Here is a 21,166-nt window from a genome sequence, read left to right on the forward strand (position 1 = left end):
AAATATCAGGCTGACAGATGTAAGTAAGCAAAGGCCCCATAACAAAGGTTGACAACTAAATGGGTTATCTTCTGAAGTTTTTGTCACAATCCATGTATTAGAAACAATAATTATAGGATTGCAACTGATTTGCAACCAGTGGGATGATCACATGAAACAACAACAAACTATACATCTCATGCATCCATGCACAGCATTTGCTGAGACTTCAACAATCTAAGATTTGAGAATGCCTCCCAACTGTTTTGTGCTTTTAACTTCACAGGGTAAATATCCTTAACAGAAAGCTCAAGCATTTTTATCAAAAGGATTAAACAGGTCTGGCCTCAAGGAAAGTTGTTTCCTTGAGTGACTCATTTTGTTAGTTTGGTTGCATCTGATTTTTAAACAAAGTAGGTGGAAAAAAACAACTCTTACCTTAATTTGGGTAATATATCCAATAACTGTAGCCCTACAAGACAAAATTCAAATGCACGTTCATATGGGATGTCTGACATGACAATTCAGAGATGTGTGCACGTCTTGTGAGTCCTTGTATTCCCCAGGGATTAAAAAAATAAAAATCTCGTACTTGAACTACATGACCGTGGTTAGCGCGGTTTAATTAAAGTAAAGGTGTGCTCAATTAAAGCGCGCTAAGCGTCAACTAGGCACGTAAGCCCAGCTGGACAACTGGATAAATTAATTGTTAGCCTATTTTATGACAGCGAATACAAAAATATGAGTTTTAACGGGATTTTCATTACAAGTGGATCTGAACGTACTTCACATACATAAAACAAAAGATCAAATAAAGAAATAAACATATTCGAATTTTTTAATTCTATTTAGATGCCACATGAAATATAGCAAAGCTAAATATTCACTTTAATTCGCTTTAAGACGCCATAACTCAAATTCATCATCATAGGAGTTCGCAAGATTAGCACTCGTAAAATAACAGGTGCTCTGCTGAATATATGTTCCCGTAAATTCTGTCATCGCAGATGAATTGATCGTTGCAAGCATTAAGTATTTGACAGCTTGGCCAGTTCGTGGACGATGTAACGACCGTTTATTATTTCGTTTCATAATTATTAATTCCTTTAGCTGGCATAGACGCTTAGCTATTATATTCCGTTCTCGGAAAAAAATGCAAACAAAAGAGTGGCAGGAGAGGGAAGTCATGGTAAGCGTGGCTTCACTTTCTTTTTTGGAAATTTATCACCAAGCACCAGAGGAATGAGGAGGCTGAAAGGGGCCTACGACTAAACTCAGCATTTCTTCTGCATATAGGGCAGACAGCACTGCTATGTTTAGAACATAGAACTTAATGGTTATGAGGATGGCATGCTTCCTCAAATAAGTAGGTACACACACATAATTTTATGTGTTAGGAAAAAGGCAGGATGGTACTGAGCTGGTCACCATAAATCCAAGACGAGGCCCAGTTCTCTCTGGCACAAAGAGGTAACAGTAAGATGAAGATGACAGTTGAAATGGTATATAAAGTAAAACAATTTAGACTTCATGTGAGCTGCACCCTACTGTTCTGCTTTTTCTCTGTACACACATGTATAATAAGCTGTGGTAGTTTTGATGACTTGCATCCACCTAGATCCCTGACATCCCCCAATCTCTGAAACTCCAGGGAGACGTCTTCCCCTAATGCAGGAAAACTGGGACAAATTGCATAATAATAGTGTTATCTAGGGTACATTGATAGTTGTTAATTCTTGCCAAGATTCAGGACAATACTAATTTTAGCAGGACCAGGTGACATAGATTAGGTGCAGAAATACTACCATCTAACCTACTGTCCTAAATTCTCAAGGTCTTTTCAGGAGGGCAGGTTTCCACAGAATTACAGGCAACTAGCAGTTTGTCCCACAAACCACAAGCCTTGAATGGCAATTTCTCTCCAATGAATGGCTTTTTCCTTTGGTCTGGGGCATGCATGAATCATCAATGGCCGGCGCCAGCTAACATACCGACAAACTCCTTCCGCAGTTTGTCCCTCTGCCGTAAATCCTCGGCCCCGAAGATGAGAGCATTGATGACACTGAGGAGGGTGACCATGTAGGGCACGTTGTCAGTGGCATGCAGCTCATTCATAATGACACTGAAACGGTACTGTTGAGTCTTCACGCCCTGTGAGGACAAACCATTGTAACACACAGTGTTACAGTCAGAAATCACGCCAAAACAGTAGAAGGATCAGATACAGATTAGCAACAGTATGACTTTATACCAAGTGTTACTAGTTTTAACAAAGTGTCTATTGCACATGGCAGTGCATTTCCTCTAACCTGCTGTAATGTAAAGACACAGTTGACTATTCAGCTACTATTCCACTAGTGGCCTTGCTGGCAAATACAGAACACTATGAACTTCCTGTTGGTCACTGAGATCACTGAAAAACAATAATACATATTAATATGCAAAAAATTAGCTGAAGAGCCCTCCTGTACTGTCATGTTCAAGGTCATTATAAAGGCATGTCACAGAAATAATTACTATTTAATATTTAATATTTACAAAACAAATACCATGTATTTAGGTGGCTAAGCTTTGATGGTGATGTCTTTGACTGCACTTTTGACTTTCAAAAGTAATAATGAGAACTTCACAGATCCTCTTCTATGTTCCTCCAAAGACTGTGGAAAGCTCCCAAGGACATTTTGACCTACACATCCTCTGCGTCTTTGTAACAAAACACACAAACATGCTTCGGAGCTGTTTCCGGCTTTTCCTATACAAAGGGTGTTTTCTTTGATAATCTCTAAACACAAACACATCACTGGTTTGACATCCAGTTAAGCACATCCTGTTGGCAACTGACACTTGCCTTGTAGTGGTCGAGCGCATCCAAGGCCAGGTTGTAGCCATCCACTGAGAACATGCTGAGGGCAGCCAGCAGCTCGAACACCTGCTTCTTCACCATGGTATTGGAGGTGTCCAAGGCTGAGGGAAATGGCATCAATAATTTGTCACATCTCATTTTAGGCCTGCTTCTCATGCCTTTTTCCACACATTTTTTTCTGTCAAATATCTTTATGACCAGGTGGTTCTATGCAAATTTTGAGAGACCAACAAATGGGAGAGAGGAGGCCAGGGAGTAGATATAAAATATCTCTGCCTTAAAAGTATACAGCACCACACTGTTAATCTTACAAGGTGCTCAAAGAAGGGCCAGACTTTGTGATACCCTTTCATATGTGAACAGCAAACTCAACATGCAATTCTGGTTTAACAGGAACTCTTTTCCTCTCTGCCTAAATTAATACATAATGAGCTCACAAATGTATCTGTGTGTATTAGTTTTATGTATTCAGGACCACTGGAACAATTAGAGAGACTAGAACAAAGAGCTCATTTAATTTGTTTGGTGAGCACAATGCAGTCTTCAGTCTTATTTGTGTGACTCAATGGGCCTGTTGTGAGGCTGTTTTTGATAAAATTGCAAGCCTCTAAAAAAACAAAATACCCTGGTTACATTGACAAAACATGGTATGTTTAGTTAACACGAACATAAACACATATGTGGAACACGTAAATATGTTTTTTTTCTTCAAAAAATTTAAGAGTCATCAGTTAATGAACACAGAGTCGTGAATCGATCCAGATCCTTTAAAATGCCATGCCTTGAACGCCTTCAAGGCATAGGATCATTCACGAACAGGTCGTCAGGTAAACGCGCGACCCAGTGGGCTCCCCCACCTTGCGACAGCTTCCGTATGTAGCCCTCGTTGTCTATGATGAAGTGGATGCCAGCGGAGGAGTTCATGACGGCGCGCACGCAGTTGACGCAGGTGAGCTGGAGCAGGGCGTCCGAGATGCGCGAGCAGCCGCGCCCCGACAGCCGGTCGAGAGCCTCCAGCAGCAGGTCCAGCCCGCTCAGCTCCAGGAACTGCACCATCCATGCCTGGTCGCTGCCCTCCAGACGGCGCTTCAGGCCCGAGTAGTTGACCACCGTGGGCACCTGCAGCAGCCGGATGCACAGCTCTGGGTCGGCGCTCTCCAGGTTGGCCTCCGGCTGGGAGTCCGAGTCCTGGGAGGAGCCGAGGCGGCCCCTCACGGCCGCCCACTTCCGCTGGGCTCCCTCTGACTTCACGGACATGCTGATGGACACCGGAGCTGCAGAAGAGAGTCACACCCGTTCAGTTTTGCTGAAAGGGAAATCCTTCATATGGATTTGCTTAAGTGGTGTAATCACAAATTCTTTGTGCTAGTTGTAAACATTGTCTCCCAGGGGAAGAACTATGACAAAGTTGCGTTCATACAGTTTGTATGAATATGTGATATCACACTGCATGAAAGATTATACTACATGCATATGTAGTTTATGGAATTCCATATTTTCTCTCCTTCCCGTGGTCTGTATCAGAACAGACACAATTCAGCAGTTCTATGATTTCAGGGCAATGAATGCAAAAGACTTTCAGTATGCAAAAACAGCAGAAACATCTGCATTCCAGAGCACGGAAAAACAGTAAAAAGGTAAAGTCATTAACTGGATGGAGCGCTGCAGACACAAGTGATGACAAATAATGTAACAGACAGGGAAAGCAGGAGTGCTGGGAGAGCAACTGAACCGAGATCACAAATCCCTGGAATCTGGGCACAGGACCATGTGGCTTTACTACAAGACCTCCCTTTGTTTCATACAGGCATTTCACTGCCATAGGGCCCCTCTGTGCTCAATTGTCATTTGAAAATCTTTCTCCTTAGTAAGGCCATCAGACTGAATGGGCAACAATGGAACCAGACATCCAGTGAACAGAGAAGGTCCTGGTCCAACACAGAGCAGGACATTCCAAGACAAAAAAACCTACGTGGAAGACAGAATGTTTGTGTAACAATATCTATCAAACCATGATAACAGTTAAGATGACTCTCTCATTATAATTAAAAACATGAATATACATACCAACTTGGAAATTACTGTTCAATAATTACAGTTGAGCTTTTATTTGGTCATGGTAATGCCTTTGGTGTGAACCAATAAAACCTTTGAGTTTCATGCTCCAAACAAATTACACAGAAGAATGTTGTGGCCACAACTGGGTTACTAGAGGCAGCTTAATACCAGTCTTTGACAAATGGGCATTGTTTGTACTACTGAATAGCATCTGTCCATTATAGGCTAGGTTAAATGATAGCTTTATTATAAGGATGCGGGACACTGGCCTTTATCACCGCCGAGCACATTGAGGGGAAGTGACAGCGCTGCACATTTTGGAGGGTGAGTGAGCAACGTGCTGGTAGTTCTCTCTGCACTGGCCCTGCCAAATAACCACCCCCTGATCCAGTCTGAAAGGAAGGGCCATACAGTCAGCTATTCAGAGCTGGATGTAAACAAAGTCACATTCCACACTGTGGAAGCAAATGGAAGCTTTCACTGTGTGGAGTTACTGCATACCAAATCAAGCGCCCCTGACATCAGGTCCAAAAACACTGAGCAAGCTAAGAAAAATGCTGACGTCTCACTGCTTGAAAAGATGGTGCTACTTGCTGCAACTTAAGTTGAAAGCACGGAATGAGAACTTGGATTCCAGATCTTTAAACCAAACCACATGATTGAATGTGAAAGAATGATGTGGTTGTGGTTTGTTTTTTACATCACACAAATATTACTGGTCTGGGAGTGTTGTGAGCCTGGTCTGACACTGTTCATAGTTTTAAACTGAATAGTTACACTTATGTCCCATTGTGATGGAAGTTGCTCCGTACAAGAGCATCTGCTAAATGCATGTAATGTAATGTAATGGTATGACATTAATATTGTAGCCCTCTATGGATTATCTATGTTGCACAAGATATGTCATAATAAAATCTGTTTTCAATGTGAAAAATAGGAGTTCTTCAGCAGTGATGATGGGATGTCAGGGAAGAACAGATCTTTACCCCAGTTTTTTTCATGTGGATGTCACCAGCAGTATTTCCTGAAACAATGTTTCGAGGTATTCCCATCGCTGTTTCCATACAGGAGAAAAAGGACTTTGGTAATCGAATGATCACATACCAAATATGACCATGGAAATGGACCATTTGATCCATAAACGTCATTATGACATTCCATGAACATGGGCAGCAGGAATCTTATGACGGCTTCTGTGAACATGCATGTGGTATACAAAGACCTGAACTCTTCCCAGACCCTACTGTCAGTACTGCAGCATCTTAGCCGGTTTGTTTTTGTTTCCCCGTCCATGTGCTCTTGTTTACTGTTTCCCTGTGTTCCAGCCCTGCCCCGCTCTCCGCCCGGTCCCCGCCCACCTGATCACCTTCACCTGCCTGCCGGCTCACCTGCATCCCGTCCCCTCATCAGCCCTGCCCTATATCTACCCTGTTTGTCTCTGTCTTGTTGCCAGTTCATCTCGGTTTAGCCGTTATGCTGCCCACCGGCCGGATCTGTTTTTGGTATCATTTGCTGTGTTTTCCTGGTTTTTTTGACTTTGCCTGTTTTGACCTTGTTTTTGGATTCTGATTTGGACTTAATAAATTCATTGTGCATTCTCCCTCCCTGTCTGCGCCCGAGTCCCTGCCTGACCCCTGACACCTATATACAGTTAAATAGCAACGGAGAAAAGAATTCAGCTTGGTTCAGTCCTGTCTTGGTCTATGGTAGCCACCACTGTATTGCCCTCAGTCACACATCCCAGAAATTGCTCAGAGAAACAGGAGCTGAAGTCTGAGCCCAGAATGCAATGTGCCTATTCTGCTCCCTATATATCTCCTGCCCTGTGCAACATTTGATTTTAGTTACTGACAGCATGAAACATTTAGCGTGTTTCAATGCAGAAGGAAACAAAATTATTCATAACCACAGATCATTAAAAAGGTGGACCATCATAAAAGGGCATGAGTGGGTGGTTTGACAGAGTGATCCAGCGAAAATGGACTCTGGAAATAGGGAGCGGGGGTGGGGTGGACTGCTTGCCAGAGTGAAAACACCTGCACTCCAAGACCCTGTGATTCTCTTTTCAGAACACTCTTAGTCATTTCATGACAAATTTCCAAACTGACTGTATTAAAGTAGTAAAATGTAGTGTTTTGCAACCAGGACACACAGTGAACACTGGAGCTACACTAGGGAAAAATTCAGATGGTGATTCTGTGGAAGGGTATAACAAATGAAGACATCAAACAGGGAGACTATTTTCCATTGTTCAAGGCAATAGTATTTTTAACTACAAAAACATTATTCTGAAAATTAGTTTCTTCTGTCAATAGATATTACATCCATGTATTAGTGCAACAGTTATTCTTTTAGTCATTATTAGTTAGCAAGCTGGCTCAGTTTCATGATGAAGAGTTACTGTTAATCAATCTGGTTCAAGGAGCATCACATTCATATTAATGCACATTCATATTAATTGTGCACTTTTGGAGTCCAAGTATTGGCTTGTCTTGCAATTAACTACAATGAAAAATGATGTAGTGATTTGCTGAAGATGACAAAGTTAGACATCTAGAAAGGAGACACAAATGGTGGTAAGTACTGTTTGTGGTGTTGGAGGATCTGCAGCAATGCTGTTGGGAGTAAAGTTAAGTAAAGAGTTTGGGCATTAAGTAAAGAGTCTGGGTATTAATTATGGTCTTGTTAAGTTGTATCTGGCTGTGTGGGTAAATGAGTTTAGTGGGATGAAAGTAAATTTAAGGCCTAAGACCTCAGAGTTATTTTTTTAAGCACTTAGTTCTTAGTGCTATATAGGAATGGGGTGCACGTTGCCAACCTTCAACTTGTGCATAACTTGTAAAATACAAAATACAAGAGTTGCCACCTGCAATTTAAAGTGCTAGATAGCTAGTTATATTGCTACCAAAAACAAAATGATAAAAAACATAATTCGTTCTCACACTAATGATACTTCATAAATGAACCCTTTGTTTATTCTCCTCAGAAATTAAGTGTAGTTTTCTGAAGGCCAGTTAGATGATATGACAGGTTCAAGCAAGTGGATGGGGATAGAAGAATCCACTGTTGTTCAAGCTGCCACAGATTGTGCTATTGCCAGGAGATCATTAGTGATAAACCAAAGCTTGGTTTGTACACAGTGAACTGCCAAATTGTGCTGACATTCTTAGGATGGAACAAAGGTATCTACTCATGCTGCTGGTTTTTAACCTTAACTAGGATGCCTGGAAAAGCTTTTGTTACGCTTCATGTGAATTATTTAGGGTGCTAATTTTTTTTCAAATTTGATTGACTTTTGATTGAAGTAACTCTTGAATTAACACTAAAATTGCTTCATATCTGCCAAGGGATATACAGTATAAACTCAATGGCCAGAAAAACCTCTAACCAAAGGACAGTGCAAAAAGAGCACTATATTCAGTGTTTGTGTTTTTCAGCATTATTACATACATCTGAAGACTTAAGCTCTGTTGAAATAGCGGAGATTCCACAGTCGGGCTTGGTTTAGATACTATAATGAGAAACAGACGTAATCTGAGAAATAACCAGCAAGCTTTGCTCTCAGCTCCCTTTAGCTGGAACCATTGACAGTCACAAACTGATCTCATTTCAAATTATAAAAGTCAAATGGTAAAATAGGAAACCAAAGACACAGAAGAACTCAATACCAACAATAAGCAAAAGCTGCAATTACAGAAATTATGTATGCTTCAAGTTGAGTCCAACTCTTTTCCTAGAGTCAAAAATTAAATCAGAGATGGTGTATTTCAACAACAAACAGTAAAATCAGCTCAGTTGAGGGACATAAAAAGATGCTGAAGAACCAATCTTCAAAGCTAAATTCTGAAAATATCAGCACCTTCTATAACACACATGAAGCGTAAGAAAAGCTTTTTCCAGCATCCCATAAAAAGTTGTAAACTTTCCATTTTAAGAATGCCAGCAAAATTTGGCAGCTCACTGCACACACAAACCAAGCTTTGTCTTGCCACTAATGATTTCCTCGTAACAGCACAAGAGCCAGTTTGAATAATAGTGGATTTTTTTTTCCCCATCCACTTGTTTGAACCTGTCATACCATCTGAGTGAACTGCAGTGAATTTCTGAGGAAAGAAGAGAGTCGTTCCCTCCATGTATCATTAGTCGGAGTGCCAATGTTAAAAAAAAAATATTTTGGGGAGCATTTAGGTATTACACTACTATGTAAGATTTTAATTTGCACATGGTGACACCTTTATAAAGTGTAAAATACAAGCTACAGAGAAGATTATAGTTTTAATACATGGATAATGTCTATTGATTGAATTTTTAAATTAAAAATACCATTGTTGTAAATAATGGAAGATAGAACAATTAAAACAAAGGCATTAAAATCCTCACCCAAGACTCTCTGCAGCAGGTCTTCAGGTCTAGCAAGCCATTATCCGTATCAACAGGGTCAAAATCCAGCCAGCTACCTAGCTACATAACAATTATGTTTCTGTGCTCCTTCTGAGTCCAGGTCTGAAATGACTGTCATGTTGCTATGGTAGCCAGAGAATGTGGTGTTTCAGAGAGCAAAACACAGGGCCAAGTTATAAAAAAGAACCTATGAGATACTAGGTTTCAGCGTGTGTGAGGTAATACAGCCAAAGAAATTCATTATAACTTCTAACTAGAAATCAGAAGGGAAACCACTTGGGGAAAATTAGTTGCTACTTGGAAGTCATTTTGTTAGTAGTCTTTCCTCTGGACTAATCAGTAGAATAATGCCCCAGTTGAGTGATGGGGACACTGTGCTGTAACAGATCATATGAGTTGTTAAATAGAGGTTTTCACTGACTGTAATCATTAAAAATCCATTGGTACTTGTTGCAAAAAAAAGATGTCCAAGCCAAATTCAAAATCAGGCTCTCTCAACCTAGCCATCTGCTAGTTAAGACTGGCTAATAATTCCCTCCCTCTCCACCTCTGGTTTGTGGTGACCATTGTGACACAAAATGGCCACTGTGCATCACCCAGGGGTGTGCTATACATTAGTGGTGGTTGAAATTAGGTGTTCACTCACTGACTTAAACAGCATATGCATTTTTAGGTACAAGTAACTTGGTGTTGAAAACCATCTTTGTGACTGGTACACAAGTGCACTGTCACTGGATTAAAACCTACAACTTTCCAGTCCAGTTAGTAGTACACATCTCCAATTAAAACACATGGAATCCCTGACCATTCAGTGGTTCTACTGAGGAGTAACCGAGTTGGCTGTGCAGCAGCCAAGGCTAGGGAGGGCTATTTTTCTATGCTTACATTTCCAAAATCAGGGTGATTGACTCTTCACCTGAGAAAACAGCTGCTGAGGGAGGAGGGGGAAATTGGTGGTTGGAGTGCCTATTTTGAAGGCTCTAGAACTCGGCAGTCTGATTTAATCCACAACAGAGCGTATCTATGAGGCCTGAAGGGAGACTGGGTGTTCAGAGGAGCTCCCCACTCATGCAGTCTGAAGAGGACTGTGATGAATCACCAGCATGCTCTGTCTGTGGCCTTTCTTACCCTTTGTTTACAACCGCTCCTCCTCTCACTCAGACTCAGTCTGTCCCTCACAACTATGACTGGCGATGTATTGCATCTACATTTTTAGGATATAACCGAGTGCATGTGCTGAGCTTCCTGTGCTTGGAATTCCAGCACCAGAAATGACTTTCACGTTAGCCGTGTTGTCATTAACAAGGATGCGGCACTTAAAGGAATTCCCCACCGTCTCATTTTTTCCCGGTAATGAATCAGCAACATGCCTGCCACCAAGATCCTTCCATTATCAAACTTAACTTCTGCAACTGTAATCATCATCAGCGGTGTTCCCCTAGCTTAAGACTGCAGTACAACCATATCATGTGAGTGTTCATGCTTTCCATTTGCCTTCAAATTCTCTCATTCTTTTCATTACCAGTACATATCAGGTGCACTGCAAACAGTGACTGACCTATATCTCTTGCCACATCACAATTTGAGCTGTAAGATTGCAAAGTCTGAAAACCTTAGATTATTCCTGACATTACCAGTACATACCAACATTCAGACACTACAAGTTTAAATGAACAGCTATGTTTGCCCACATGAAGAGTGCAGAAAGGTCATCTCTCTCTGGCTTGACTTTTGCTGCTTGTGTGAATTGCATGCGCGTTACCTTGGTAGCCTGGCAAACAAGGGCCCTTCAGAGAAAATCACCTCATTCTCATGTTCTCCGGTCTGTTCATTAGCCTGAGAATGAGAGAGATGTCTCTCTCACAGCATTTTGCTTAGCTGCTTGCTTTTCTTTTGTCTTATGATATAATCTGAGGACCGGCCTGGCATCCTCCTTCAAAACACTTATAACGAAGGACTTCTCCACTCAGGAAACCCTGTGGTTAATGTGGTGCTGTTTAGACCAAGTAACAATGAACTATTAAGTACAGACACATATATCATACATCCCTTTGGTCATAACGCAATACCCCTTAATATTATCTAGTATAGTCAGGGATGAACATTTCATGTGACTGGTGTTTCCTTTACAGAATGACTTTGGTCCAAGAAGCCACAACCACCATAATGTGAGTGTGTGTGTCTCTTCCGTTCATTCTTCAATTTGGAGATCCTCCCACAAGTTTGGAAAATATAAGTGTAATCTGGTGATGAGTAAAACATCATACAATAAGTAATTACATTATTATTATTATCATCATTAATATTATCATTGCCGCTGTTGAATAATTCACTCCAATCTGTTTCCCTTATAAACCTACTTCTTCATAATAAAAACATTGCTTAAAAAATTGGGGTGTTTCCAGAATAATACTGCTTGAGAGTATTCATTCAGACTTAAGAAAAAGATATGATAAAAATGAGAAAAAAAGTACCTAACTTATTACAATGCTATAGTCAGGAGCTCTGTAGTACAGGAGGAAGGACAAGCCAGAGACAGGAAATCCAAACATCCTGCAGCTAAGAATGACTCAGGGCTGGAACTGTCAGGCATATTCATCTGTCCACCGTATAATGTCTCATTTCCCTTCTTAATTTCATTTCTCAGAACTGAATTTAGGAGCAATCCATTTCATATTTGCTAACATGCCTGCCCCTTAGCTGTTTATACCACATGCACTAACAGTCTCAGGACAGCTTGATAAAACAGCCTCATTCTGAGCTGGTTTGTCATCTCTGTACATTCCAGAGCCCAGCTGCGATATACTGGTTTCAATGATATGGCTCCCTCGCAAAAACACCCCCACTGACCTGGCCAGTACTGGGCCACATATTTCCTTTACTCCTATATCAACTCAAGGGGAGCTGCCTACATTCCAACAGCTCAGTCACTACACTGACATCTCTGTATGGGTTACATCTGTACAGAGGCAAATTCCACAGGTCAGAAGAATTGAGGGTTTTTTTTCCCCCCGAAACAACACAAAGCCTTGATAGCCAAGACAAGAGATGTCTGTGAACACAGACAGCAACCAAAGCTGCCAAAACTTCAAACATTACTTCAGAATACTGCAAATAGTTCATAAAAATCATGTAGTCACATGTTGATGACACAGATCACTTCTCATCTACTCAGGGATAATTACACATAAGAGTAGTGTTTCTCCTTTTCAATAAAGTGTGACTAGGCTTAAGAATCTCTTTTAGTCTGTGCCAGAAGAAATTTTTCCAATTTCCAAGGTTTTTCCCAGCTGTACCCTTTTCACACTACCCCACCTACTTCCAACAGAATATCATCATTATTCCATTGAGTTTGGTGAATGGGCCAATAGCTGCGTTTGGATGAATGCTCAAAGTAAAACATTATCAAAGTGATGACATCTGCATTATATTGCAGTGTGAATGGAGAAGAAAAAATGACCTACATCTACACATGTAGCTCCTGGCCAAATGACATACAAGAGTCATGCTGACCCCTCTGAATTGCCTCACAGAGCTGTAACAAAACCCTCTGACACTTCTGTGACAGCACAGGCTGTAACAAGTAAAAATATATGTGATCACGAGGAGGCCTTCCATTACAGGTTAGGGTGCACTTATTCCAAATGTTTAGGATTTGGCCCAGTGTCTGTGGACTGTACTGTGTACGTGAAACTCAAAATCAAGTCAAAATTCATCTCAAAAGGCAGCAGGGACATGCATAATGCCAGAACAGTTAAATATTAGGACATTATTGAAAAAAATATAACTAGCAGTGCTGACAGTGGGTAGAGTCTCCTACATTTTCCTCCTCTCACAGGAGCTGGAGTGAATACATTTAAATAAATATATGATCTTAGTGGCATTGTTTTCCAAGTTCCTTTTCTGCCTGAAACAACTATTTGCCTAAATGCTTCAAGAAAATCAGAACTACTGATAACTGCTTAAGCAACACTGGATTCTTTGCTGACATTTTAATTAGTGTCATAAACTGCCCAACTGATTTTTTAACTATATCCATCAGCTAAGACCAAAGAAGTTAAAACCATGACTGGGGCAGACCCATGGAAAGCAAACAAAACATTAATGACACACTAACTGGCAGTGATACAGAATATAAAAGCCCATGTTGTACTGAAAATAAAATGAAAACAGCCCACAGTCTTTTTTATTTGCCAGTCTGAGTAAGAGCACCTGCCAAATAATATTAGCAAAGCTCTCAAACATTTTTTACAGATTCATTTAGTCTTGTGTAATGCTTAAAATAAAAACAGTAAACCAAGGCAATACAGCAAAATGGGGCACTGACCATTGTAATGTGACATCCACTGACCAACAATTTGGCAGATATTCTCATGTAGCCGGTAGAGGTGTACATTGGCGGATGGCAATGCCGATATTACAAAACTGCCACTGTGCTGGCATTGTCGATATGAAAGTAGCCTGGCATTCTGCTTTTATTAATTTAGCTACAAGATTTAGCAGTTTTCAATAAGACATGTCTGCAAAACCATCATAATGAGAGTGCATGTTTACACACATCTGCCTTGTGATAAATGAAATGCTTACATTCATCATGTAATGAGAATCAAGCTCATTAAACCAAACACCATGTGTACAATCTGCGTGATTCTAATCAGGCAGAACAGTATTTCTGACTTTAGATTTCAAATGATACATGGAATAAGCTTGGCAACTAAACTTCAGAAAAGGTCCTCTCTTTTCAAACTGATATTTCAAATAAATGCGATTTAGTAATTTATCCAATTCTTCAATTAAATTATTATAATGCCAGCCAATGGCTAAAACCAGGGTGTGGACAGGGGCAGAGAAGTAACCCAGTAATGCCCATACCCCTATTTCTTGGTTAACAACCTTGCCAATTTAAATCATGACAATCTAATTTTTTCATAATTGTGTCTAGGGTGGTAGCATTCACTTTGCATACATCAAATTAAACTGTTTTAATCATGAAGAAACTCTGGTTACTTGAAAAAAATGTAAACAAAAACAGAAATCTGCATTTACCTACAAATCAACTCTTATTTACAAGTAAAATTACTTGATGTAAAGTGAAAGGCAAAGCTGCCACATTAGCTGCAATCAATATCTCTAGGTGATCCTTATTTAACTTGGCACGCTTATTAATCAAAACAAAACATATCTGGTGCAATTATCAAATAAAGGCACATTTTCCACCTCATCCCTTTCCAAATCACACAGATGTAAGCACACTAAATTAATACAGCAGAAATTCCTACAGCCTGTACACTGAGGTAAACTCCTGCCCCAAGGCCTTCTGGGATGAAGATCAAACAACATCTTATTTGACACCCGGCATATCAGGTGATTCAAATCTGCCCCCAAACAGCAGGAGAGGTAATTTTATGCAACTGAGGCTTGAGACAGAATAAAGTATGTGGTGTTCATATACTGCCCAGCCTCTTACCAGTTGTGTGCAAAACTGCCAGGTTTGCTTTTTTCAGCTGAGTGCTCACTGACTTCACACCAGGCTTTGACTGCAAAGCCAGCCTGTATTTTTGCTCTTTATCAAAAAGCTTGTCATTTTAACAAAAACTGTTTGTTCTTTCCTGTGCCAAGGTACTCATGCGTTTCCCTGGTGACAGATCAGTCCTAGGGAGACAGTTGGTAGTTTGGCTTTTTCAGAAGCAAACGCTTTTGAATTCAGGTTTTACATCCACCTTGTGAAGCTTCGACGACGGAGACATTTTCAAAGCAGCGTGTGAACTCCTGTCACCAGAAAAGGTGTGATCAGTCTTTCCATAGCTGACAGCAAAAGCTCCTGCTGTGTTAAAATGTACACTCATTTTCACTTTCAACACAAAAGACTTGTTGCTCAAAGTACCATTGCCACAAGAAATGCCAGCGATTAAAAATCCTATAGAAAACCGACATGTGGTGCATATCTTCACCCAGCTGCCCTACGGATATACCACACCTAAATTACATGGTGATTAAAAACCTTGCTCTGATGAGAATAACTCACCCAGCTGTTCCTCTCTACTGGAAAGACTAATTTGAGCACCCATTCCCCCAGCTCCAACTAGGGGTATTACTCTCTTTGTGCTTTTTGTCTTCAGGAGGCTTAATTGATTAATTGCTTGATACGTATAGCATGAGAATGCTAGGAATTTCAATTGCTTTGATAACGAGCCACTTTAAATTGAGACTGTCAATTAAACAGCAAACAAGTGCTCCTTACTCTAAGTAATTTCAGGGCAGTATGTAACATTGATGTTTTAAAATGGTGTACTGCTTTAACATTTCATATTACTTCATCGAGTTACCATGACCAATGAAGTTACATCAGTTATTAATGTAGCTCTGATTTTTTCTGAGTACATTTAAAACATAAAAGAATTAATGTTTCTTAATTGTTTTACACTCCATATGTGATAAGGACCACCAATCTTTGTGATGTTATACCCTTATCATGCACAATCTGTTATAGTAAAGAAAAAAGTATGTCTCCCAAAGAAGGATGAAATTCACCTCGTTACACATAGTAACATTTGTGTATGCTTTCTCCCAGTCTCTCTTCGCTTTGCGCTCTTTAACATTGATCTCTCTACTGTGTAATGAACCATGTTCAGTATGTGCACCTCCCTTGTGACCATACGCCTAGTCACAGTGATAAGGTAAAGCGCAAATCCACAGCAAAGCGCTGCTGAGAACTACCACTCCCATCAGTTAAGCGTACTGGTCTGAGGCACCATCAGAGGCAAGTCTAAAGCCGCTTTTGGTACCTCTTCCCTAGACTTATACAGATTTTATTGATCAGCTCTTATTATCACTACATGAGCTGTATCTTTGGTGACGCCACGCAACTACTTGCTGATCACTAATCCTGGAGTAGTTTGGGAATGGATGTGGCATGTTGGGTTGGGTTGGAATTTACTGTGTACCGTTAAACAGTGGCTGGCCATCACTGACAAATGGATTCAGTCAGATCAGTTTTACTTTGTTTAAGCCTTACAGAGTTCACGCTATTATATTTTCTTTTTTCTTGATTCAGACAATTAAATAGATCAATAAGCGACAGACAGGAAACAAGCGGCGCAAATAAGCGCTAATGATACAGAATGGTATTTGAGCTCTATTTTCAATTCAGCTTTAAAAGAAAAAGAAAATGTATCCAAAACTGGAACTAAATTTCAGCATGTCCGCTATGTGACTCAACCTTTCCAGGGCCCCTGATCTTCTGTTCTTTACACACCCAGTTATTTTCCCGTACTTTGACGAGTCGGATTACTCATGGCTGGTTAGGCGAAAAAATAACGGGAAGACTACGTGTGCATTTACTTAAGATGCACAGTGTATGTTGCTTTATTCATAGTGAAATTCCTGATGAATTATTTCATAAAATTCTTTATTCCTCAATCGTGGTTACTCTTAACTGCAAAGTATGTGGTATAACGGCGAATTACGGTGTACCGCTAGGTATGCAAACCATTCTACACGTTGCAAAGCCTACGCAAATCATAACATCCATACATAAAGCCATAGAAAGTAGCCAAGTAATGAAATTATAAAAATCCCGAACGTTAGCCATTTTCAATGATTTTACACTAAGCCTACAATTTTAAAAATGTGTAGAGAACTGTCAGATGTTTTTAGACATTTTACACGATCTTACCTTGTTATGCGTATGCCATTAACTGTTTTACAAAGGTAGCAGTCGTTCCAAAAAGGCTTATAGACTGAATCCTTTAAAGGCTATATTCGTCTTCAGCAAAAGCTAACGTTTTGCTAAAACAAATCCACTGCGTTGACTGCATGAACAAAACCACCGTCTGTCAAAGTTGCTTTTCTGCAAAAGCGTGTAAGAATGAGACGATGCTATTGGCAGCACAGCTGGATGTAGCTCCTCCCTTATCCCCGACTCTCGCTGTGCAGCAGACTGGCGACTATGACTAACTGCTCCAAAACCTTTCACTTTCCCTGCCTGAAACTAAATTAAGAACAATTTTAAAAACTATGTTATTATTTGCTTGATCTCACACGGTGGTAAAGGGAGATGTGTGTGTGTGTGTGTGTGTGTGTGTGTGTGCGTGGACCCCGGGGGGGGGGGGGGGTCTGGGTTAAAATCACACAGCAAACCAAAATTAGTGTTGGTTTCACCAATATTTCATTGTTACAGAAATTTTCCTTTTGTGTGAAATGTTGAATTTCAGTGTGATAGACAGCAAATGGGCAGTGCTGTGTCACAAACGGGCGTAATCACTTGAAGGACATGTGAGTGCCATCATCTATCTCCCACATGTAATACATTGTGTAACATTTACATTTATATCCAAAGCGACTTACATAGGTTATGTATACATAATTTATACAGCTGGATATTTACTAAGGCAACTGTGGGTTAAGCACCTTGCCCAACAGTACGGCAGCAGTGTCCCAGCGGGGACCGAACCAACAACCTTTCGGTTACGAGTCCTGCTCCTTAACCTACACTGCCGCCCAAAGACAGCTAATGTGTTCTGGTTTTCTGATTTTCTGCAGACCACGGGGGTTCTGCGATTTAGGCTTGTCATTTATTGTGTTCAGTGTGCTTGTTCACTAGGAATTTACTAAAGATTAGTCAGTACTGGGAAATGGCTGCAAACTAGGTGTACAGTAAAAAGCATTTGGGAACCCTTAGTAACAGGGATAACAGAAACAATGGATCATAAGTACACATACACACCAATGTCCTGGATATATTGCAAAATACTAAGCTAGAATTTCAAGCTGTCACATTTTTATATAGATTAATACAATTACTGTATGACAATGTCTGACTTTGACAAAAATACAATAACGTGTTGCATGTTATTTATGAGATATCGTAAGAATCAATAAATGCAAGTTACTTTGGCACTTGGACAAAGTGGGACTCACTGAATAATATATAAATCTCAAGTTGTTCATCCACAGTGTTACTTGCACTAAAATTGATAATCACTTTGAATGCACCTTAAGCTCCTGAAACGATTCTAGAAGATGTTATATTGCCTGGCCTAGTGGCTATGCTGTATGGGCGCCTTTGAATCAAAGTCTCAGAAAGATTAATTTCAACTTTCTTATTATTCATTCTGGTCTACAAAACAGCCTTTAAACAATCGTTTCTCTAGTCCTATGATTTGGAAGTAATATAATGTATCATTAAAAGTCCAGTTAATAGTACAGTGGTGTCGTTAGGTCCGATCATTCTATATAGCCTATATAGCTATAGCCCCGAATATTTTAAGCCTAGCCCCGAATATTTTTGGCATGAAAAAGGAGGTGTTAATAGCAAAACAACAGACAGACTGTGTCACAGAATGGAACTTGACTTGTAGCGTCCGAAGGTGTGATAATATTTATTTATTATAAAGGTAGATATAACCTCCCCAACCTACCGAAGGCAAACTTGACTTAGCCCCGGATCATTTCAATAGCTAGAAATGTCCCTGGTTAAGTACTGCATGATTATTGTCTCAAACAGTAATGCAATACATGTCAAGCAGAATGTCAGTGACAAGTTGATACTGGTGAGATTTTTTCAGCATGCAGACACTGTTGCATCTTGTAACAGCTCTGTGACACAACCCTTTCAAATCTACCTATGCACCCACACAGGAGTAATAGGGCTGTTGAATTCGCAACAGTCTACACTGACACAAACAATAAACAAGATTATAAGGAGAACAAAGCCTGTTTATACTGTACCTGCAATATTGGAACACAGAAACCTGCATCCAGTCAACTCTATTGACTTTATCCATCATTAAATTTAGGTTCAGAATTATTTTCTGCTCTTTGTATACTTGGGCTTGGGTCCAGGCTGGCATTCTAGAATCAGGTTCACACAAATCAAAATAGTAAGAGTCTATTCAATACTCACTTGACTTTGAAGATACTCACTTGGGACTGGAGTCCAAAGCTGAAAAGCAGCTTGCCTTCTCCCCAAGGTATTGTATTCTATCTCAAGCAATCTTCAATGCACAAGTACTAAAACTGGCCTGCCTTTCCCAGCATCCAGCTGTGAACTGACCATTGCTACATCCCTTTTTTGATATCCATAAGATGTGCAATGCGTGGGGATTAAAAGGTGTCCCGCAGATTTGACATGGGTATACGATGTATTTTTATAACACAAACACACACCTTCCAAATAATATAATAATGCTTAAGTCCAATGGCTCATTTTCTCATTAGCGTCTCAGTTTCTCGTCCTGCCTCTCTAGGCATTCCTGCTGGGGGAAGGATATTCACAAAGTGGTCAGGAAGTGGAGTCGCTGCACATCGCCCATCCCAGACTAAATGTACACCTATTCAGAGTACACCTTGGCTCTAATATCCAAATGTAACTCCCCTTGTTTTATTTGTGTAGTTTTACCATAGCCTGTTCTTAGGATTTGGGTCACAGACACCTCACACACATAACATGTGCTGCTGTCATCAATACACCGCTAGAGGCAGCTTCCCTTTAAGGTAAGCATCAAAGGTGAACATCTGACTGGACGGGGAGGAGAGGAAAAACTGGCAGCAACTGTGAATTCAACTGAAGACATTGATGACTAGTTATTTATGCAGTTTGTTTTTGATTTGGCTCTGGAGTGTGGACATTACTCTTTTTGTAGTGAGGCCAGTGGACAGATTTGTTTGAGCTCGTAACAGTTGGTTGTTTAGTTTTGACACTTTATTTTCACTAGGACTCATAGCCTGCATTTTGCAGTCGCATGTCCCTGCCAGTTCCCTGCAGCGAGGAGTTGGCCGGCTGCTTTTGTGCCATCATTTTGAAAGAAAATAACCTAAACAAAACGTCAAACCCACCGCAGTAGCTCCAGTGGCTGCAGGAGCCAGGAAAAAAGAGCTGGCCTGAGAGGATATCCCTAAAGCCAGTTGAGGTCACCTTTAACCGTCTAGGATTGGAGGCTCTGCCTCATGACAGGTTTTGGGTTTCTTTGTTTGTTTTTGTGCACTCACTCTCCATCACTCACTTAGGTTAGGAAGTACTTACCATTTACAGTTATCTTCCAGGGTAACGGTGCATGTTTGAATATGGTTAGTTGTGTCTGACATGTACCTCCTTTCATGCAACTTTGAGATGCTGTTTGTACTCATTCTTTGTAATCCTCTCTGGAGTGTCAGCTACATGACAGAATGTAAATGTAAAAATGATTATGTCATAGCTCTGGTGTTACCCCTTTTGATGCAATGTGTATCTGTATAACAGCATTCTGCATAAGAGCTATGACACAGTCTAGAGCATGTAGAATGTCATGACAATGAGGTTAACAAAGAAAGAAACTGTACTGGCTTTTCCTTATACTGTTCCCCTGCCTTTCAGGAAAGCCTCAAGCAATGCCTTATCAGTGGCTGAGTCATTTTTCTTTGCATGCCCCTAAAACTCTCATCCGGCTTTCCAAGACTGCACCAAGAATTATCATCATACCACACACCAGTGAAAATGATTAAATATAATCTATTGTCAGTGTTGACATTCTTTTAACACTTGGACCTTTCAAATAAGTGACTATCTAACAAAGTGCAATATGCATTACACATTAACATCTATGGGAGAGTTTTTTTGTAATATAATATATAGTATGGAACATACTATGTATAGGTGAACGTGAACCAGACAACAGCTTGTGCAGAGGAAATACTCGTGGTGGTTAGTTTTGAGAAATTTAAAGGAATGGTAAATGTTATATCCTGTATGGTTGGTCTGTTCCAAATGGGAGATCTGTGAGAAGCTGCAGTGTGTCGCCACTTCTCCCTGCACAAATTATCTGTCACTGTGTAGGTGGCAGAGGGAAAGATTGGCTCATTGTGTCTCAAAGACCGATAAAAGCTTAA

The 21,166-nt window shown here is 40.3% G+C and overlaps 1 protein-coding gene across 1 annotated transcript; it reads right to left on the reverse strand.

Annotated features, from left to right (window-relative positions):
- Positions 1-413: 413 nt before the first annotated feature.
- Positions 414-17,105, reverse strand: LOC118787038 (inverted formin-2-like). Its single transcript, XM_036542438.1, has 5 exons — positions 16,977-17,105; positions 3,700-4,116; positions 2,828-2,943; positions 1,971-2,130; positions 414-451 (listed from the first exon to the last, which is right to left on the reverse strand). The coding sequence occupies exons 2-5, from the start codon at positions 4,097-4,099 to the stop codon at positions 414-416; spliced, it is 714 nt and encodes a 237-aa protein (XP_036398331.1). The 5' UTR covers positions 4,100-4,116; positions 16,977-17,105.
- Positions 17,106-21,166: the final 4,061 nt, after the last annotated feature.

Source organism: Megalops cyprinoides, chromosome 12 (genome assembly GCF_013368585.1).
Source record: "Megalops cyprinoides isolate fMegCyp1 chromosome 12, fMegCyp1.pri, whole genome shotgun sequence".
NCBI classification, from domain to species: Eukaryota; Metazoa; Chordata; class Actinopteri; order Elopiformes; family Megalopidae; genus Megalops; species Megalops cyprinoides.

Bases quoted from the DNA above. Each gene is read 5' to 3' on its own strand.
- LOC118787038 (XM_036542438.1), bottom strand. From the start codon at position 4,099: ATGTCCGTGAAGTCAGAGGGAGCCCAGCGGAAGTGGGCGGCCGTGAGG. The intron at 2,944-3,699 runs GTGGGGGAGCCC...CATTTCCCTCAG, and splicing joins CATACGGAAGCTGTCGCAAG to CCTTGGACACCTCCAATACC. The intron at 2,131-2,827 runs GCAAGTGTCAGT...TTGTCCTCACAG, and splicing joins ATGCGCTCGACCACTACAAG to GGCGTGAAGACTCAACAGTA.